At 37.8% G+C, this 22,856-nt stretch overlaps 1 protein-coding gene across 7 annotated transcripts; it reads left to right on the forward strand.

The window, feature by feature from the left end:
- Positions 1–2,924: 2,924 nt before the first annotated feature.
- Positions 2,925–21,615, forward strand: hmbox1a (homeobox containing 1a). 7 transcript variants are annotated; one of them, XM_065244814.2, is made up of 10 exons: positions 2,925–3,865; positions 4,141–4,189; positions 10,040–10,582; positions 10,686–10,771; positions 11,407–11,517; positions 15,770–15,926; positions 17,485–17,567; positions 17,673–17,768; positions 17,918–18,039; positions 20,985–21,615. In XM_065244814.2, exons 3-10 carry the CDS (start codon positions 10,041–10,043, stop codon positions 21,126–21,128), a joined length of 1,341 nt encoding a protein of 446 aa, XP_065100886.2. In that variant the 5' UTR covers positions 2,925–3,865; positions 4,141–4,189; position 10,040; the 3' UTR covers positions 21,129–21,615. The 7 variants fall into 7 exon arrangements, with proteins under 7 accessions (XP_065100886.2, XP_065100885.2, XP_065100887.2 ...); XM_065244817.2 differs by lacking the exon at positions 4,141–4,189 and adding an exon at positions 18,154–18,197 and having other exon boundaries at positions 2,929–3,865; XM_065244818.2 differs by lacking the exon at positions 4,141–4,189 and adding an exon at positions 18,154–18,197 and having other exon boundaries at positions 2,930–3,865; positions 17,921–18,039.
- Positions 21,616–22,856: the final 1,241 nt, after the last annotated feature.

The following is a 22,856-nucleotide window of genomic DNA, read 5'->3' on the forward strand; positions in this document are numbered from 1 at the left end:
GCCAAGGGTGGCCCGTGCCTCTGTAGACATGTCCCTGGCCACCCCTGTGGCCACCCCGTGCTGACCAAATAAAAAAGTATAAATGTATTTTGATTTTACACGCGAGCGCCAAAAGCGGAACTAATGCGACGCAACGTTCTACACGGGCAAATTAGAGCGGCGCACCCAGTCACTGTAGCCGCCTGCGTTTGCTGCGAGTGCTGCTCGGCGAGTGTCTCAATTCATTCCCAATCTCCTGATGTTGAGAATGTGTATGCAGGTCTGGGCACTGGTAGGGACTCTAGCTCACTTGACATTGGGACACTGTTCACTTGTTCTCCTGTGACGTAGCTGCTTAAGCGCGTTGTGATCATTCACAGCTGTTATTCATCAACAACCGGCAAAACCAACATCTCGCTAAACTTTTTAAAGTTTACACATTGTAAAAAGCGCTGTAATTATGCTCTTACTTATACGTGCATAAAATTGTAGGAATATAATTTAATGTTACATATAAAAATGTTTACAATTTAATATTATTAAATATTATTTAATATTAATATTATTAATATTATTTTAAATACTGATTAGATTGTGGTCCCTAAATGTCTAGCAATGTATATTTATATGTAAACTAAAACAAATGTTTGTCTTTATAAAAGTTTGCATTTTATAAAGTTTATTGAGTAGGCTTGCATGATTTTCGGTTGAGGGGCTTTAGAAAAGAGCCAAGCTTCCCTTTTGCACCTGTACTCACTCTTGTATTAAATAAATATTTATATAATTGCAAAGTAAAATAAAGTTTACGGGGCAGTTTCCCGGAAAGGGGTTAGACTAGTCCTAGACTAAAATTAATGTAAGAGCTGTCCAAACTGAAAACAACTTGCACTGACATATCTTACACCAGTGCCCTTTGTTTTGCTTCAAAATGCACACAAGTAATGTTTTTAGTAAGGCATGTTTGTTAAAACTAGTTATATTTCCTCATTAAACTAAGGCCTAGTCCTGTCTTAAACTAATTCGTGTAACCAGCCCTATAGGGGTGGTTTCCCGGACCAGGATTAGCTTAATCCAGGACTAGGCCTTAGTTTAATTAGGAAATATAACTAGTTTTAACAAATATGCCTTACTAAAAGCATTACATGCATGTGCATTTTGAGAAACAAAGGGCACTGATGTATTTTAAGATATGTCAGTGCAAGTTGTTTTCAGTTTGGAGAGCTCTTAAAAGTGTTTAAGTCTAGGACCAGTCTAATCCCTGTCCGGGAAACCGCCCCATAATCTTTAAATATAATTTCTTGTCATTTTTTTATGTGCCCCTCTGGTAAAACACTGGCCCCTCCTTGGCCCCCCTAGTGAAATTTGTCTAGAACCGCCACTGCATGAAACAGACGTTACTTACGTAATAAAGAGAAGTGCATGGATAGAAATCAAGGCAAGGCAAGATTTTTTTGAACTGTTCATGAATTATGTTCATTGCCAAAATGGGTATGATGCAGGACATCAGATAATTGAGCACTTTTTATTTAGAAATTTGAAATGCATACTTTGTTTTGAGACTGGATGTGTGTTGAGGTGTTATGCATGATTAAATATGCTTTGCCAGTTTTACTGGGAAATCTTGCAAATGTATTCGTTTCTGTATTTGTGTGTGCGCGCTTCAAGCCAACAGAAGCTTTTTTTTACTGTGGTTACTAATTAAGTGAAATATATTTTTATTACTGTAGTATAGTTACACTGCACTGGTAATATCATTGTATCTCTATGTATTGTGTTGGTTGATCACAGCGGCGAGAAGAAAAGCCACATCTGATCTTATTACTGATGTGCAAATCAATAACTCTTCTTCAGTCTGTTGACTGCATGGTTGAGCTGCTGGTAAGTGCATGTCTGTCATCACAGTGTGTTTCATAATATTGCTTCTGTGAACAAAACCTGTGCCCTTCACCAGACCACCTGTTGCAGTGCAAGCACCTGCTGTAACAAACAAAGGCAACAGAAAAGGTGTGAACATCAGGCTATGAAGCCATCAGGTATTTTCCATAGGTAGTCTTACTCATTCCTAACAGTAAAAGTATATGTGTGACCCTCTCTGTGAAATCCAGGCTAAAGTCTCATAATCTAATAATGAGAATAGGATCATCAAAGTTCGATTTCAATCCTTGATTTCAATATTTGATGTGACATGACCTTACTCAGTCAATATTAAATACATTTTCATAGAATATTCTTTACATTATGTTATGTGTTTTTTTTTTTTTATTACATGATAGCTGTTTTTTCACAGGCAGGGTCACAAATATTTTTTGCTGTCCACACTGTAAAGTTTTCTTCTTGTGCATTCTGTGCCTGCTGACCAAAGCACAAAATAAGTTAGTGACACATATAGTTCCCAAATGCTTTTTAGCAATTTTCCTCTTCATTTTCACATTACGACAATCATGTGTATATAAATAGGCTACTTTATATATGTGGATGAAACATTGTTTGTGTGTCTCTTACAAAAAAGTTACAATTGTTTAATAGATTGTAGTGTATTTTGGTTCTTATTATTAATATATGGAAACTGTATGACCATCACTCGCTGAAAGTTTATTACACTGTTTTAAGAATGATATTGCAATAATGACAATAATTGTATAAACTAATATTTACTGTAAATTAGTCCTAGCCAAATAAGTATTAACCTTATTCATTATTTAAAACGGACAATCCACATTAATTTACACTTGGGTTCACTCTGTAGTTTTCATCTGTAGTTTCACTCTGTAATTTTTTCATCAAATGTTTTATTTCATCTGTAGTCCATGCAAACAACTGGTAAAACATCGTACATAGCGTATTCCAGCAGACATTCGCACAAAAACTGAAATAAAATAACAAATTACTTCAAACAGAGCAAATGGAAATGTATCAGTGTTTCTAAGAACTCGTTTATTAAAGCCATGCGCTTTTTAAGAATGGATTTGTTTTAAACTAGAGAAACTGTTGACAGCGATAAATGCCCGCTGGAGGGCGCCAAGTTAAAAAAAGACGAGGTGTGCTCGACTTCATGCTAACTTCAAGATGACATCAAAACCCCGCGAGAATTTTTGAAAGCTGTGCTTTCGAATGGGTCTCGCGGTACTCTGACGTAATACAATGATAGGTCTGTGCTGCGCCGTACAAAGTCCAACATATCTATCAATTTCACATTGCAGGTGTAAGATCGCAAACTTAATTGCAAACTAATAATTTTAAACACATTGCTTTTCCTGAAAAAAAAAACTTACTTCCTTTCCATACTTCATACATACATAAATCAATAAAAACATCCGACACGGAAAGTCAGTTTACTTACTTAAATTCTTAAATTGCATTTTTCAATAAATCATAAAACTAGACAAAAAAAACTTTGCTTCGTTGTTATAAATATGTTTTTCAACTACCCCCCATTCAGTAAAAGCAAGCTTATACAATGCAAGCAGCAAATGCGCCATCCTGTCGTCATGACGTCGGCGAATAGGAAAAGTCAGAAATGATATTTTTGTCTACAAAAAAATGATCGAGGATGAGACTGTACCATATTCCACTGGATTTGTAGTTCGTCGCTCCGCGAGCTCCCGTTGAGTCCCAGTGTCCCGCCCGCCGCGGGGAACTACAACTCCCATGAAACCCGCGCAGCGCTTACTGTTCATATCAATATGGCTTCTGTCAGTCAGACAAAGGCGAATCGGTTTTTGCCTTGAAATGAAATTAAGTTAGAGCAGGGTAGCGGCAGAGTCGGACGTCGTCCAGTTTGGCCGGTTCATGTCTGCTGACGGGGATTAAAGAAAGCAGCTCCAACACTGACGGTTCGGTTGAATAAATGCTGCGGTGCACGGAGTCCCCGCACGCGCACGATCAGGTAAATCTGAGATGCCGAATTATGAGAAAGGCGTCATTTGTCTCAGTCTGTCTGGGGACGTGAGACATGCATGCACGTGCATGTGACACTTGGGGCTCGGTTCGAGTGTTGGTTCGCATGCAAAGGTCCCGTCTGCTCTATGCTGTTGTGGGATGGGGGTTTAAAAGAGAAATGCATGCATGCAACTGTGCAACAACTGTGTTGGTATTGGTTAAATGAATAGTTGTTTTAATGCACACCTCTCAGGTCTTAAATACGTATTGTTGTTATTATAGCTGACAGCATCTTAGAGCTTTATCATCTGGGGATACAGTATGACTTAAGGTAATTTTAAGTTTCATGGTTATTTTTTTAACTACTTTGGAAAGTTGAATTATTCCTAATTTTTGGAAATATCCTTTTAAGAATACGTTTTTGGGATATATCCACAAAATATTTATTTTTCTGAAAAAAAAAATGAATGATCTTAACTTGTGGTTGTGTAACTTATGTTTCTTGAATGTGCATCTTAATTTTATGAACTCTGTAAAAATGCTGGGTTGTTTCAACCCATGGTTGGGTCATATATGGGAATTTTCTAGGTTAATTAAAATACCCAACTATGGGTTAAACCCAGCAATTTTTAGGGCGCATGTAAATGAATTGTGAAACTACTCTGACCATCAGGTTTCTGGTACTCTGTATTCTCATTAATCAGCGAGCATGAAGGTCCTAATAATCACCAGCTGTTTAGCAAAGGTAAACTGATATTTTAAAGATCACCACTGTTTACACGAAGCAAATGGGCTGTTAAAGGTATTCAGAGTTTGGTGGGGACAGGAAGAGTTTGTTCTTTTTTGGATGCCTTACTGACAAAGAGAACCAGAGAGACATATGGACAAAATCAACTTTAATCTTGAGCTTCTGCGAAACATATGAGTTTTCTAAATAGTGCTGCTCGGTGGAGTGAGCGACGATCTCACCATAATCCAGTGATACTTGTGTGATTTGACTCCTACATTCCATCCATATGTCTGATAAAATTGTAAAGAAAAGCCTTCTGAAGACAATAAGTGACTTAACTAATACTCTTTGAATCGTTAAAATACTATAAAATATTATGCATATCGGAGCCTTGATATTGCAAGACTGCATCTGTCTTCACTGTAAAATATAAATAAATTTAGAGTTTTTTTATGTAAATATATATTCTTAAATATTTTTAAGTTTAATTAAAAACACAACATTTTACAGCAGCATGAACACTTACTTTTTTAAAGGTGCCATAGAATGTAAAACTGTATTTACCTAGGCATAGATGAATAATAATAGTTAATGTTACATGTACATGTTAAAGGGATAGTTCACCCAAAAAAGAAAATAATGTTATTAATGACTCACCATTATGTCGTTCCAAACTTGTAAGACCTCCGTTCATTTTTGGAACACAGTTTAAGATGTTTTATATTTAGTCCGAGAGCTTTCTGACCCTTCATTGAAAATCTAGTAACGGTATACTGTCCATGTCCAGAAAGGTAATAAAACATCATCAAAGTAGTCCATGTGACATCAGTGGGTCAGTTAGAATGTGTTGAAGCATCGAAAATACATTTTGGTCCAAAAATAACAAAAATTACGACTTTATTCAGCATTGTCTGTTGTGAAGCGCTTGCGCAAAAGTCACGTGACTGCAGTGACGCGGATGACGTGTTATCCTCAGACATGTTTATGAAGTTTTATTTTTTCAAACTACCAGCGTACGTCTCCCTCAGACTGTAAACGAAGCCTGGGTGCACGAAAAAAAGCCAGCTGGGGCGCACCAGATAACACGTCAGCCGCGTCATACGTAATTTGCGTCATGCGCTTCACAACAGACGCGGAAAGACGACGATGCTGAATAAAATTTTATTTTTTGTTATTTTTGGACGATTGTTTCCTCCTTTTTATGTAAAAAATACAGGCTCAAACATCTGTTTACACACACACAGAGCTACTGAACTCAACTGCTCTGAGAAACAGCCAATCAGAGCAGAGCTCAACATTATTATTCATGACCCTGTAAAAACATTTCTGGTTAATATTTGCACTTAATAAAGCCACATACCTTCTATGTAGATACCAGAGAATAAATTAAGATATTATTTTAATGCATTCTTTGGCACCTTTAAGTTGAAACAAAAAACTATTTTATTACAGTGTCGTTGATTGTATTATTATTATTATTATTATTATTATTATTATTATATTATAATAACTTACTAATGATGTTTTTTTTTTTGCATTCCAGTTTATTACGCTTAATATTTAGTCTTTGTAATATTTAAACACACAAAAACACAGTTACTGTGTATTGCACAACTCAATGTTAGCAGGCCAGTTAACCAACTTGGTTTGTCATCTAGTGACAGTTTAATCAGAGCTGTAGCTGTTCTGCATGCCTGTGCTTGGATTGTACTCCATACGGGTGTTTCTGAATTCCTGTTACCGTTGTTTATGAGCTAGCATATGGTGTTATTTAAACTGGTGAATAATCTCTGGGACGATTATTTAGACATAATTTGATATCTAATGTGTTAGCACACCTTTACCGACAAGCTATGTAGAGATGTTGTATTTCCATTTTCATGAGCAGGCATGTTAAAGATATCACTAACTACATAAACTGCCTCCTTCAAATACCAAGCAAGGCTTTGTGTCGTATAATTAATATGTGGTGCATGCAACCATGGGACAATAGGGAATTGATATATTTTATGACTTACTGTGTTCTGCCACTAAAGGCTTTCTTGTCATTGTACTAATGCGTTGTTCGTTTAGGGCTGCATAAATATTACGGATATGGAAATACCTCAACAAATCCTTTAAAAGTGCAGCATTAGACAGTTTTAGAGAAGTCTCATGGATTTATGGTTGTTTTTGCTGATTTGCCATAACTCTATGCATTTAAACCGTTTGATGGTTTAAAAGTGTGCTCGAGTGAGCAGAAATCTTGTTCTGTATTGTATTCGGTGCACATAGCCGGAGACAAAAGCTGACTTGATTACCAACAGAATTGATTCTTGAAGAGCATGTTGCAGGGAAGTTCAATTGTATCTCTTTATGTTTGTTCACTTTAAAGGCAGCTGGTTGAAAGAGATGGAATCTTCCAGCTCATATTGATATGCAGAACTAAAATTATTAAGCCATGTAGGTAAACACTTACTTGGGCTTTAGCAAAACATTCCTCTGTTTATTTGAGCAGCTCAACATAGCAACATTAACTTTTTTTAAAGGGATACTCCAGCCAAATATCAAAATTACCCGTAATGTACTCACCCTCTAGCAATCCGAGATACATATGTCCATCATCTTTCAGACGAACACATTTGGAGTTATTTTAGTAAAAGTGCTTGCTTTTCCAAGCTTATAACAATAGAACACTGGAAAAAGTGCATCCATCCTTCACAGAAGTAATCCACACAGTTCCAATGGTTTAATCGCATAATCGTTACGATTTTGTAAGAAAAATATCTATATTTTAAACTTTATAATACTAGCTTCCGGTATCCATGCCATCTTAGAATCACTTGATTCACGAGCGCAACTTCCCCACTGCAACAAGCGCTCACTACGCTAAAACTGTCTTGTGAATCGCATGAGTCCAAGATGGCGTTGTTGCCGGAAGGTGGTTATTATAGTTTAAACAAATAAGATATTTTTCTAACAAAATCATATCGATTACCCGCAAAAGAACTGTATTATCCCCTTGGAGTCATGTGGTAGATAGTTAGTGTAGTTTATAAAGGTTAAAATATGAATAAAAGTTTGGTTCTAAAAACCAGATAACTGTTTTTTTTTTTTTTAATTTTTGATTGTGCCCTCCAATTAATTTCAATCAATCTGCAGTTGTTTTGTTTTAAGCTTTTATAACTTTGCTAAGTAGCAAAATAAAAAACAATAAAATCATAATAACTTTTTTGTTCTGGAACCAAACTATTAAAATATTTTTGTACAAAATCGCATCAGTTTCCTGCAAAAGACCTTTATTAACTCCTTGGAGCCATGTGGATTACCTCTGTGCAGGATGGATGCACTTTTTTGAGGTTTAAAGTTAGATGTTGTTCCTTGATCCCTGTTTTCTCCCATTATAAAGCTCGGAAGAGCAAGGACATTTACTAAAATAACGTGTTCGTTTGAAAGTTGATGGAGATATGTATGATTGCTTGAGGGTGAGTAAATCGTAGGGTAATTTTGAGATGGCTGAAGTAAAGGAAAACACCAACAGTTTTTCAATATTTTACTATGTTTTTACCTCAACTTTGACAAATTAATACATACCTATCTTTTTTTCAATGCATGCACTTAATCTTTGTACAGTGCATTGTGAATGTGTTAGCATTTAGCCTAGCCCCATTCATTCCTTAGGATCCAAACAGGGATGAATTTAGAAGCCACCAAACACTTCCATGTTTTCCCTATTTAAAGACTGTTACATGAGTAGTTACCGAGTATGGTGGCACAAAACGTATCGAGTTCAAGCAAATAAAAAATGAGAACTATATTGTGTGGCAGAAGAGCACTTAGTTTGCAGCACTTCGACCTCGGGTGCAGTAATATTGACGGAAGTTTGAGCGAGGGGGAGTAGTCAGGAGTAATGATGTTACTGCGCCCGAGGTCAAAGTGCTGCAAACTAAGTGCTCTTCCACCATACAATGTAGTTCTCATTTTTCATCCCCTTAAAAAAATCGGCACGTTTTATTTTGTGCCACCATACTTACTCTTGTAACTACTCATGTCTTTAAATAGGGAAAACATGGAAGTGTTTGGTGGCTTTTAAATTCATCCTTGTTTGGATCCTAAGGAATGAATGGGGCTAGGCTAAATGCTAACACATTCACAATGCACTGTACAAAGGTAAAGTGCATGCATTGAAAAAAGATAGGATTTGTATTAATTTATGAAAGTTGAGGTAAAAACATAGTAAAATATTGAAAAACGTTGGTGTTTTCCTTTAAAAAAACATGATTACCATGTTTTTATTATAGTAAATGTGTCACAACCAAAGTTTTACGTCAAAACCCATGGTTAAACTATTTTTACTGTAGCAAAACCATTTTTTTTCTTTTATTTGTTCTAGTGACACCATGCAGTAGTAAGGCTAATAGTGTGCATTTTACGCAGGACTTTCTGTTTGTCTGACCAATGGCAGGCAGAGAAAGTGCTTTGGAAACTTGTATGCACACAGTCATCATTTTTCAAAACCATTATGTGAAGCTCAGCTAAAGTTTTATTTTTTTTGTGATTTACTGTTTTCTACATAAAATCATCCTGAACATTCTGTAAAAAATAACCTTGATATCTTTAATATTGACTGAGTAAGGTCATGTCAAAGATTGAAATCAATGATTAAAATCAAACTTTGATGCTCCTAATCCCTAAATTAGATTATGGGACGTAAACCTGGATTTCATCGACAGGGTCACAAATTACATGCCGAGACATTTTTTTCCCTTTACGTGTTTGCATTCTTGTGTTCCATATGGAGTGCATATTGCATTTACAAGTTGTGCAGGAATGGTTAAGCCATGTATGCGTGTGCATTTGCAATGTTTTTTTTGATCATGTTGTTTTTGTAGCTTAAAAATGAGCTTAAACTCATTTGCGTACAGTGTGATTTAATTTCACAATTCAGCAGCTATATATGTGTGTGTGTGTGTGTGTGTGTGTGTGTGTGTGTGTGTGTGTGTGTTGGCATTAAAAGGAACTATTTTCAGACAGAAGTGAGTGATTCATTCTCGGCTTCTTTACTAAAAGTAGGTTGGCCGCCTCGGATGGAATTTTTCTTGGCAGTTTTCCCTAAAGTTAACCTCCTTCCCCCCCTCCTCATGCGTCCCGGATCTGTGCTGTTTAAAGTCTATTAAAAATTCCGTGGTAATGCATGCAGTGTCTTTTTTGACCTCAGACTGGCTCCGCACTTCTGTTGCAATGATCGGTCGATAAAGGTGCTGAGATTTTCTTGGAAAACCGTGCTTTAGTTGCAGCTCCTGACTGCACCCCTGCAGCTGACGTTTCAAGCTTTGCTTTTAATGTATCATTACGACAGATGTTATTATTATTCACCATGCATCCATATGCCACGTTTTATAAGTGTGGGTTTGAGGAAATTCTGTGACATTAATTCTCTAATGCTGTCTCTCTCTCTTTCGCTTCTTGCAGAATGTCCCATTATACAGATGAGCCTCGTTTTACCATTGAGCAGATCGACTTGCTGCAGCGTCTGCGTAGGAGTGGCATGACGAAGCAAGAGATCTTGCATGCCATGGACACTCTCGACCGGCTGGACCGCGAGCACGTCGAGAAGTTCGGCCATCGGCACGCACACGCCGGAAACGGGGCGGGGGGCGTCGCCGGTAATGCCAGCAACTCCACCACCTCTTCCAACTCCTGCACTACCTCCTCTAACAACCTCACAGCCTCTTTGTCGAGAACCTCTACGGCCACGCAAACTAGTTACCGTGGCAACAGCCTCTCCCCGTCCCATAGCAACAGTTACGATACCTCCCCGCCACCTGCGGCCCCCACCCCCATGCCTGTAGTGGTGCCCACGATCCAAAACGGGCGGGACGTCCTTGCTGCCATGCCCAATGGGAAGCTCTCTCCGCCTCGTTTCGTAGTGAGTAACGCCTCCGCACGGGCCTTCGGGTTCGAGCTCCCTGATGAGGAGGTGGACGTCGATGACAAAGTTGAGGAGCTCATGAGGTCAGTGAAAAACACTTGACCACGAAGACGCCATTCGGCTGTTGTTATTCATTACACGTGCTCAATTTAATGCTATACAATCTCTCTCTCTCTTTTGTTGTAGAATGGACAGCGCTATAATTAAAGAAGAAATTAAAGCTTTCTTGGGGACCCGGCGAATATCACAGGCTGTTGTTGCCCAAGTTACAGGTTAGATTATTCTTTCATTCCCATCATTTATGTCTAGGTCTGGGCAGTTTGGTTTATAGTCACATAAAATGACTCATAGATGACACAACATGCCAACCATAGTTACCTATATGGCATATTTACATTAGGTGACTTTATTGGAATGCTTGATTCTGATTGGCTAGTCGTGACATTTGCAGGTTTGTTATTTCCAGATAACAACCGCTCAAACTAATAACACACGGTAACCCGGATGCTGCAAATCTTTTTTTACAGTTTAATATAAATATGTCTTTTAATAACATATATGACAATATATTTACAAATGATTAAACCAAATAGCATGTTCGGGACATTTGAACGTCTTATCCTAAAACTGAAAGTAATTCGGTTTTCCTCAAGGAAGGTCTGCATTCGTTAAAAATGAGATAATTAAATATTTCAAATTAATATTTAATGTTCCTTACCTTACTTATGAGGTAAATAGCAGTGCAAAAAGCAGGACAATGTACAGGCAACCGGTTGTTAACGTGGAATAAGCCCCTTCAGTGTGATACAAGACCCTCCCTTGGGGCTTATTTCTGCTTGGACCTGAAATCAGTTTTATGTCTAGTTTTAGTTTTTGCCCTTAATACACTATTTGTCCCTCTCTGCAGGTATCAGTCAAAGCCGAATCTCTCATTGGCTACTTCAGCAGGGTTCAGACCTCAGTGAGCAGAAGAAAAGAGCTTTCTACCGCTGGTATCAACTGGAGAAAACTACACCCGGTAATACACACAATGTTGCATTTGCAAGTTGTTTGGGTTACAACATCCTTTGTTTTGATCGACCTACCCGGGTCCTCAGCTGTAAACTTTCTCGTACAGTTGAAGCCACTGATTGGTTGATAAGAATGTTGCTCCAGGAAGTGGATCCAGGAATGTTCTACTCCTGTATCATGTTAAGCCACCTTTTCATCACTCCACACCAGTGTGTCAGGCATTAATCTTTCCATAAAGGGACAGTTGTTTTAAACCCCTATCAATCATATAAAGTTAATAGTGCCTAAGGATGGAAGAAAGAAGTCATAGGTTTGATATGAACATGAGAATGAATAAATTACATAAATGTTATTTTTGGGTGGTAACCACTGATCTATATAAATGACTGGATTGCGCATAGAACACTTGACGTAACCGAGTGAGGTGAAGCCAGCGCAGAGTTCGAGCCGCCATCTTGGTATACCCAACCGGCAGAGAGCGTCATTGACTTCCATTCAAAATCATGATCAAAATTTACCACCTTTACAGCGTATCAGTTACACAAGGTTAATTTTTAGGATATGTGTACGTTAATTATTTGTAAATTCTGGTGTTATTTGCAATGTTTATGTTTTAATCGGGCAGGATAATGGATTTATAAAAAATCGTTAAGGTGAGTGTGTCTGTTGCATTTGTTAATGAGACGGGTATAAATAAAGTTTTTTTTTGACATTCAGCTACACTGTGACGTTCAGCGTTATTTCTCTAAATAAGTTTAGGTAACTTGTAAGTTTAGATAAAATAATTACAAAACTAGCAAATTATTGCATGCACATATGGTACAAAGTATGATTATTTATTTTGATTTCAGAATGAGCACGTTTATTGTCATTAATACTAAATATGCTGATCTGAATCTGTAATAAAGATGAATGTATAATAACTGATTAAAACGCAAAATGTAGGACGTTTGTGTTGTAATAATGTACAGGGTAACTTCAGATTCACACGAAGAAGTGTAAAGTGAGGTTTTATCATTAAAATCTGATAACGTCCATTGATTTAATTGAACGTTTGGGTATACCAACATGGCGGCGCGGTGGCTTCACAAGTGTGACGTCATGCGCAATCCAGTCATTTATATAGATCAGTGGTGGTAACATATTCATCTAGCGTTTCATCTGACATTCAAAAGCATTTCTTATTTATAACTATGTAAAAAAAAAAGTTGAATCAGTTCATTAACCTGATTTCCTAATCTTAATATATTATTATTATCGATTAAGATTTTTGCTGAAATTATTAAAGGCGGGGTGCACGATTTTTGAAAAACGCTTTGGAAAAGGGAGTCGAGTACCAAAACACACTTGTAGCCAATCAGCAGTAAGGGGCGTGTCTACTAACTGACATCGTTGCCTGGGTTGCGTATGTGTGGGGCGGGTCTATCAAAAGAAGGTCCATTTTCTATAGGGGTAGGGGCGTGTTTGTTTAGGTGATTTCAAATATCAACATTGGCTTTCAGAGATTGTGAACCCCGCCTTTAATAATTTTAGGAACGAAGCAAAAACAAAACTGAACAAGCAGGAAATTCTTATTTATTTACTTTGTGTTTATTTATAAGTGTTTATTTAATGAATTATTTAATGAATTTTTTTTTTTCGATACTACACATATATTTATGCTTTATTTCTTGAAATATAAAGGGGACATTTCACAAGACTTTTTAAGATGTAAAATAAATCTTTGGTGTCCTCAGAGTACGTATGTGAGGTTTTAGTTCAAAATACCTCACAGATAATTTATTATAGCATGTTAAAATTGCCACTTTGTAGGTGTGAGCAAAAATGTGCCATTTTGGGTGTGTCCTTTAAAATGCAAATGAGCTGATGAAATGCAAACACTGATCAGCATAATGGTGGTTTGTTGAAATTGAAACTCAATTGTGCTGTCAATTATTTTTTCTATCTCTCTTTCTGCACTATATGGCAGTGCTGCGATTGGATAGTTGGAGATTAAGGGCCGGTATTATTATAATTAGATCCCCTTCTGACATCACAAGGGGAGCCAGATTTCAATTAGCTATTTTTCACATGATTGCAGGGAATGGTTTACCAAAACTAAGTTACAGGGTCACCTTTTTTCACATTTTCTAGGTTGATAGAAGCACAGGGGACCCAATTATAGCACTTTAACATGAAAAAAGTCAGATTTCATGATATGTCAAATACTTTATATCAATTAAACTTGCCGTAGTGATATTGAACTGTAATGCAGTCGGCAGACCTGGAACTACTTCATAATGTGTGCGTTTACTGAAATATAATGCCCTTAGAATGCTTGTCAACCAATCAGAATGAAGCATTTAACAGCCCTGTGGTACAAGTAAGGAATAATTGATAGGCCGTTGATTTATTCGAAAATATTGCACACCTTAAGTGGTAATTAATTTAAACCAAAACCGCAGACATTGCTAAAACATTGCTCTGGGTTTTTTTTAAGAAATTTGACAGGCCAGGTTAGCCTAGAAATCTAGACGCACCCTAGCGGCCGCAAAATATATTTGCTGCCAGGGTTTAGTCTAGGCACTCACAATACACTTAACCGGTCCAAAAACCAAAATTTGGTCAGGCCAATCACATCGTGTGTAGCGTCTGTGGGGCGGGCTTAACATGATGACGACAGAGCTGCAACGGTTCCTACTTGAAAACAGAGAATGGCTGCTGCTGCTGGCGAACAGCTATCTTTTGAAGCGGCTTTGGCCGCGACTCTGGAGGACTTAGACTTATGTTTTTCTTTGAGAGAAGAGCAAATAAACCCTACTGAAGTCCTTTTTAAGCAAGAAAGATGTGTTTGGAGTTTTGCCGACTGGTTACGGTAACTACGTCACCTTCTTCGTTGCTCTGATCCGTCATAGCGCTATCCTACTGCGTGCAGAGGCATTTTGAGGGACAACCTTATATCCCGCCCCTTGCATTGAGCCGTTTGTGTGAAGAGTTGCCAAACCTTACATCTTGATGTAGGTCTGGCTAACCAGGCTAAGGCCAGGTGTGCATTTATCGAAAAAAAAAAAAACCCGTTGAACATTTCTCAACCAATCAGAATAAAGCATTCGACAGCCCCGTGGTATAAGTGATAATATGTATTACTAAACTTTAAATAGAGTTTTAAGGATAATATAAGATGTTGCAAATCTGCAATGTTTACCATTACCTTTTTTGTGGAGCAGGTGGCATTATCTGTTGACAGAGACTGTAGCTGTCATACCATTGTATTAAAATACCAAAAAAAGGTATACATATCTTCAGTTCAGCGTCTTTGCTCTTAAGGCTAAATGTTAAATTCTTTCTCATTTGTAAGTTGCTTTGGATGAAGGCGTCTGCTAAATGAATAAATGTAAATGCTATAGGCTTCATAAATGACATGACATAAGTTTAAATATATGCAGATGATCTTCATGAGGAATACATAACTAGATTTTCATTTCCTGAAGAAAGACTCATTGCTTAGAAGGTTTTAAATAAGGTTTCAGGCTTTGGTTCTGCATTTGTAGCTGGTTAGATGGTTTGTATATTCATGTTGCCCTATTTTGGTTTAAAAAGATAATGAGATCTTCAGGGCCTGGCGACTCAGATAATCTCTTATACATCACCAGTTAGGCTGTGCGAAATTGAAGAAAAATGTGGTTTGTGACCGCATGCTAGATAATGCGATATTCGATATATATCATTATTTTAAATTGCATTAAAATACATATATATATATACATTTTATTATATAACCAACATATGTTTCATATTTTAGATAAAGAAAGCATCACAACAACTCCTGAAAGTAAACAGCCATGTTTTTAATTTTGCATAAAACAAATTGTACATTTTAACAATGTGAACAATAAATAAATAAATATCATCGCCATCATGCACAGTTGCACACACACTTATCCATACTAACATCTATGACCCAGATACTGTATTAACCGCATCGACCTAAAACCAAGACCATACTTTTTGAAGTGGTAATATTGAATTGGTCATTTATTGCAACATGCATATTGCAACATTTCTATGCTTTTATTTTATTGGGCAGCCCTTTTCACTGGTTTAATCCAGTCTGATATGAGTAAGGTATCATATGTTCAGTGAACAGATAAGGTCATGACACAATCCTCCAAGTGCTGTTTTTCTCATTTTCTCATCATCGTTTTCTTCCTGACACAGTGAACAGCCAATCAGAAAATCTTTCTCTTTATGACACTTCATCTGACATGCTTGCATCCCAGGTGCGACGCTAGCGATGCGGCCCAACCCCATGGCACTGGAGGACATAGTGGAGTGGCGCCAAACTCCTCCTCCCATCAGCAGCACGCCGGGCAGCTTTCGCCTGCGGCGCGGCAGCCGCTTCACCTGGAGGAAAGAATGTCTGGCGGTGATGGAGAGGTGAGAGAGGGCAGCGGGCTCATGGGACAAGCTAGCAAATAGTGTGAGAATGGTCAAGACAGGTTATAATGGGTTGTTACATTATGTGCATTTTTCATTTTGAGACAATGATATTTTTAAGTCTTCAGATGGGGAACATGGGTTTAGTTTTAAATGTAATGTCTGTGACATTCAGGCTAAAAAGCATCAAAGTTTGATTTCACACTGATTTCAATCTTTGATATCCTTAAAGGGACACTCCACATTTTTTAAATATGCTCATTTTCTAGCTCCTCAAGAGTTAAACATTAGATTTTAACCTTTTTGGAATCCATTCAGCCGATCTCCGGGTCTGGCGGTACCACTTTTAGCATAGCTTAGCATAATCCATTGAATCTGATTAGACCATTAGCATTGCGCAAAAAAAACCCAAAGAGTTTTGATATTTTTCTTATTTAAAACTCGACTCTTCTGTAATTACATCGTGTACTAAGACCGGTGAAAATTAAAATTTGCGATTTTCTAGGCAGATATGGCTAGGAACTATACTCTCATTCTGGCGTAATAATCAAGGACTTTGCCGCCATAACATGACTGCAGGGGGCATGATGTTACGCAGCAGCTGAAAATAGTCCCCTTAGTAACTTTCATTAGCAGGGGACTATTTTTGGGCAGTGCGTAATATCACTACGCCCCCTGCAGCCATGTTACGGCGGCAAAGTCCCTGTTTATTACGCCAGAATGAGAGTATACTTCCTAGCCATATCTGCCTAGAAAATCGCAACTGTTAATTTTCTGTCGTTCTTAGAACATAATGTAACTACAGAAGAGTCAAGTTTTAAATAGGAAAAATATCGAATCTCTTTGGTTAATTTTAGCGTGATGCTAATAGTCTAATCAGATTCAATGGAATGCTAAGCTATGCTAAAAGTGCTAGCGCCAGACCCGGAGATCAGCTGAATGAATTTCAAAACTGTAATAACCAAATGTTTAACTCTAGGGGAGCTGGAAAATGAGCATATATGTAAAAAAGTGTAGTGTCCCTTTAATATTGACTGCGTAAGGTCATGTCAAGGTTATTTTCCATAAAAATGTTTGTAAAAATTATGTAGGATGATTTTATACAGAAAACAGTAAATCATAACAGCTGGGTTTGTCAGACTGGTCACAAATGTTAATGTTTCAGCAAACCCCCTTTACAATAATAATATGTGTATGTGTAATGCATTTTTCATAAATGTGTGCTTGGGGCAAGTTGTCACACATTTTAGTGTTATATTTGTTTGCTTAAGCAGTTTGATATTTTACATTTGTTTTATTTTTCATACAATAATTGTTGTACTGCCTAAATTTAGCTGAATAGTAATACAAGGCTGTTTTACTCATATAGTGTGACAACTAGTCCCTTCTCCTCATTGTCTGTTTTCATACTGTATAGACATAATTATCTGTTATTTTTTAAGTATTTAAATTGTGAAAACACATGGTTTACATCCTCATTTTGTTTTTGCTCTGTAGTTGAGGTTTAATCATAACTATGTCCTTTGTGCACTCATCTGTTCAAATTTTTCTTCACAAGTTATTTTAATGACAACCAGTATCCCGATGAAACCAAACGAGAGGAAATTGCCAATGCCTGCAATGCAGTAATACAAAAACCAGGTAGGTTTTTAAAGATGAAGCCAATAAGCATAAAGAATTATTGTGTAAATGGCTGTAATAGCAGCCCCAGACGTTATTGATGCTTTGTGCTTTGATTTGTTTAAGGGAAAAAGCTTTCAGATCTCGAGCGCGTCACATCGCTGAAAGTTTACAACTGGTTTGCCAACAGACGGAAGGAAATCAAGAGGAGAGCCAACATAGGTAATGTTGACACCCTCTGGGGAAAGACAAAGCAACAATGCTTTTTTATAATATAGCTGTGTCATTGTAATATACGTGCGTTCATCAGAAAGCTTCAGTCATGTTGTGCACATTGTCAGATATGTTATGGAAAGGTCTGTTTTTCGAAGAAGCAGCAATCCTGGAAAGTCATGGGATTGATGTCCAGAGCCCGGGCGGTCATTCCAACAGCGATGAGATTGATGGAAACGACTACGGTGAGCAGGTACCTGCCGACCAGGTTCTGGGAATGGTAAGCATCATGTATTATATATATTACAAAACAAAAAATACAAACCAAGTGATGCTGTTTGAAGCTGCAGCTGCTTCAGACAAAACTAGTTTAATGTCATCTTTTTTTGAAAAGAGAGCAGTGGTTCCTGCAGAGGTGACCTGTCATCACCCACTCAGGTATGCAGACACACACAAAATTGGCAACATGATCAGGTATTAGATATATGTGTGTGTATGTGTTTTTGATCGGGTTTTACCTAAGATGATACACAGTGGCTATGTTTACATGCACAAAATGTTGTCAATCCAACTGAATTTAATCCAAAAATACAGTTAACATGCACCTTAAACATTGCAATCTGATTAAAATGTTTGTTTACATGTACATTCGATATAATCCGAACCAAACTTCTGCGTAAGCGCACAGCCAGGGTTGCCAGATTCACATTTCAAAACTATCCCAAAAGCATCCCATTCACAGCCCAAATACCAATAACTAATCAACAAAATCCCTTCATTTTTAACCCGCAGAACTAGTGGAAACAGTTTAAACCAGTGGTTCTCAAACTGGGGGGCCTGAGATGGTGCCAGTGGGGCCCAAGTTTTAAAGACATTTTATAAAATACATTAATTAATCATAAATTCAGTATGTTTAAACCTCAGAAAAATAAGGCTACTAACCAACAGCACTACATTCTATAATTTAATAGGTTATGTTTAATAAAAATTTTAAGTGTCGTAATGTTTTATCATAAATTTTCTTTGGGGGGCCACAAAAGGATGCACCATAAACAAAGGGGGACGCACGGCGAAAAAGTTTGAGAACCCCTGGTTTGAACAGTAGCCCAAATCTAAACTCGAAAAAAGCTGAGGACTTGGCAACGCCACGCCACACATTTTATCATGAATGTACAAAGTTGTGTTAGAGAAAGTTGTTTTTAAGGTATAGGTAATGAAAACACAATTTTCGGCACAACGCTATTTTATTGCTTTATGTAGTCTAATGTTATAAAAAGTACACATGAACGCTGCAGAATGTACAGCGTGTCACCCGATTACCTTAATAATGCATTGCCATTGCCTTGCTATTGCATGTTTCTGTGATGAGAATCATGTGAAACGTAAATATAAGACGTGAACTTGAGCACAAATATTCTGCACATGTGCACAATTTATGTTTGCAACTGATTTAGAAAATACTATGATTCACGCGTTCACATGCATACTTTTCTCCTAATGATCGGATCAAAGATCGGACTACACTACCCTTTTCAAAACAATCGAAATTGGCATTTGATCGACCCGCATTAAGGTGTTTACATGAAGGGTTTTTAATACGATTGACCCATTGGTTGCATGTAAACATAGCTAGTGACAAGGTTATTGTCATATTTACACGGACACTGTGTGGAAAAGCAGGAATGTGCGTTATAAGCACATTGTTCAATCAATTTATTAATGAAGGCAATTAAAGTGTAATGATGCAATAGTTTATTTTTTACCAAAAATGGTTATTTACCTTTGTGGGTAGTGACAGCACACCACATGTTCAGTTTGATCCACAACTACACAGCATTGGAAACACAAAGTCTCACCTGATTGGCTTAAAGCTAGGTACACACCAAGCCGACAGTCGGCCATCGGGCATGTTTTGAGCATCATCCGATTTTCCAAACCATCTACTGAGTAAGTCACCTTTTTTTTTTGACAGAGTGAGTATGTCGTCCAGGAGTCGATTATTCTGATTGGCTGTTCTGCATAGCGCACAAAAAGAAAAAACGTTATTTTTTCCATCTCTCATTGTAATACTTGAATTTTTTTGACAGATATATCACAAATCCATCTGAGATTTAAGCGAGTGATGCTAAGTTTATGTTTTGCATCCTAGCAGTCACAAGCATAACTGATCTCCCGTTTTAAAGGGATAGTTCACTCAAAAATGAAAATAATGTCATTAATGACTCACCCTCATGTCGTTCCAAACTCCTAAGACCTCCGTTCATCTTCAGAACACAGTTTAAGATGTTTTATATTTAGTCCGAGAGCTTGTTGACCCTAATCTACGTACGGTATACCGTCCATGTCCAGAAAGGTAATAAAAACATCATCAAAGTAGTCCATGTGACATCAGTGGGTCAGTTAGAATGTGTTGAAGCATCGAAAATACATTTTGGTCCACAAATAACAAAAATTATGACTTTATTTAGCATTGTCTTCTCTTCCGCGTCTGTTGTGAAGCGTGAGACTAAAGTGATGTGTTATTCTCAGACATGTTTGCAAAGTGTTTTTTTCCAAACTTACAGGGTACGTCTCCCTCAGACTGTAAATGAAGCCCAGGCGCACAAAAAAAAAACAGCTGGGGCGCACCAGATAACACGTCAGCCGCGTCACTGCAGTCATGTGACTTTAGTCTCGCGCATGCCCTTTACAAGAGATGCAGAAGAGAAGACAATGCTGAATAAAGTCGTCATTTTTTTATTGGACCGAAATTTATTTTCAATGCTTCAACACATTCTAACTGACCCACTGATGTCACATGGACTACTTTGATGATGTTTTTATGACCTTTCTGGACATGGACAGTATACCGTACGTAGATTTTCAATGAAGGGGATAGAAAGCTCTCGGGCTAAATATAAAACATCTTAAACTGTGTTCTGAAGATGAACGGAGGTCTTATGAGTTTGGAACGACATGAGGGTGAGTCATTAATGACATTATTTTCATTTTTGGGTGAATTAACCATTTAAGTAATAAATACAAACTACTGCCCTCTGCTGGTATGAAAAGTTCTCACATAGGGGAACGTGCTACTTGCCGCCGTTCGTTTGTGTTTAGACCCAGCAAGCGGGCAGTGTGAGCTACTTCATTGATTTCGGTTTGGTGTGTCCCTACCCTAAGAATTGGCCTAAAAGACGAGATCACCAATCATCAACTATCTTCTGGTTCTCTTCTTCCTTCTAGGATGATGCCACCGGACCAAGTGAACACCAGGACCCTATAGCTTTGGCTGTGGAGATGGCGGCCGTCAATCACAGCATCCTGGCGCTGGCGAGGCAGGGCGGAGCCACCGGTGGCATCAAAACAGAGGTGCTGGATGATGATTAAGTATCTTCCCTCGACGTGTCCGTCACGGGTGGCGCGCAGAGGGACGGCGAAGGAGAAATGTGGGGTTATTATAAAAGCCGCACGTGAACCGTTTGCACGTGAACTGAAGAATGTGGCCGGGTCACGAATGACCAAAGCAGAGGTTCTGAAGACTGTTAACCCAACATTCCCCTCTTCCAGCTCCCCTCATACATGTGACACCTCAATAATCTTTCATTATAACAGCTCTCCTAACTACAGCAGGTTCACTAAAAACATATCAGCTGTCATTTCACACTCAGATAATGAATTTTGCCTCTTTTTCGTCTTTCAGGAAGTCTTCTTTGCAGGATATAAGAGGTCAGGATCGTATTAACCGTTTACTGTCCTTTCTCTCTCTCTCTCCAGGGAAAGTGTGATGGGAAGCATATTCTCTCTCACTTGTTAACTTATTTCGTTGTGATGTACAGTACAGTGGATGCAGAACTGCATTTGCTGGAATTCATTTTTTTAAATCAGGGTCCAAAATTAACATTTGTCAATTTACTGTTGGGATTAAATACAGAGTAAATGACCAGTTGGCAGGTAACTTGATTAGAAGCTGTGATATGATAGATCAAGGGTCTTCGACAGGGGGTCCGTGGTGTTATTTCCGTGGATTCCTCCAAATATAGTTTGAATTCAAATTTTTTGTAAAAATTAAATTGGGTATCAAGCAAAAATGCATTAATAGACTACACAACAAAATTTTAAGCCTGACCCTCACTCATGTACAGTATGTGATTTTAATAGTTGCACCAGGGCGATAACAGTTTACAGTTTAATACATTAAAGGAAAACACCACCGTTTTTCTATATTTTACTATGTTCTTACCTCAACTTAGACTAATTAATACATACCTATCTTTTTTCAATGCATGCACTTAATCTTTGAACAGTGTGTTGTGATTGTGTTTGCATTTAGCCTAGCCCCATTCATTCCTTAGGATCCAAACAGGGATGAATTTAGAAGCCATACAATATAGTTCTCATTTTTTATTACTTAAAAAAATCGGCATGTTTTATTTTGTGCCACCATACTTACTCGTGTAACTACTCATGTAAGAGTCTTTAAATAGGGAAAACATGGAATTGTTTGGTGGCTTCTAAATTCATCCCTGTTTGGATCCTAAGGAATGAATGGGGCTAGGCTAAATGCTAACACATTCACGACACGCTGTACAAAGATTAAGTGCACGCATTGAAAAAAGATAGGTATGTATTAATTAGTCTAAGTTGAGGTAAGAACATAGTAAAATATTGAAAAACGGTGGTGTTTTCCTTTAAATCGTTTGATGTCTTTTATGTCTATATCTGTGACAAACAACACTTTTTATGTCCCAAGACTTTGTTTGGTGACCCATATGCACAGTTTTTTCAACTCACGGTTGGGTCAATCTAAAATATTTCGGTTAATTTTAACCTAACAGTCGGGATTGTCTAGACCAGTGGTTTTCAATCTTGTCCTAGGGGACCCACAGCTCTGCACATTTTGTATGTCTCCCTTAACTGACACACCCAGTTCTGTTCATGGATCTCTCCCTTAATGAGCTGATGATCTGAATCAGGTGTGTTAGATAAGGGAGACATGCAAAATGTGCAGGGCAGTGGGTCCCCTAGGACAAAATTGAAAACCACTGGTCTAGACTATATTTAACCCAACCAAGTGTTGAAGCAACCCAGCATTTTTTTGTGCGTGTAAAATATTTC

The sequence above is a fragment of the Paramisgurnus dabryanus genome, chromosome 17, assembly GCF_030506205.2.
Source record: "Paramisgurnus dabryanus chromosome 17, PD_genome_1.1, whole genome shotgun sequence".
In the NCBI taxonomy this organism is placed as follows: domain Eukaryota; kingdom Metazoa; phylum Chordata; class Actinopteri; order Cypriniformes; family Cobitidae; genus Paramisgurnus; species Paramisgurnus dabryanus.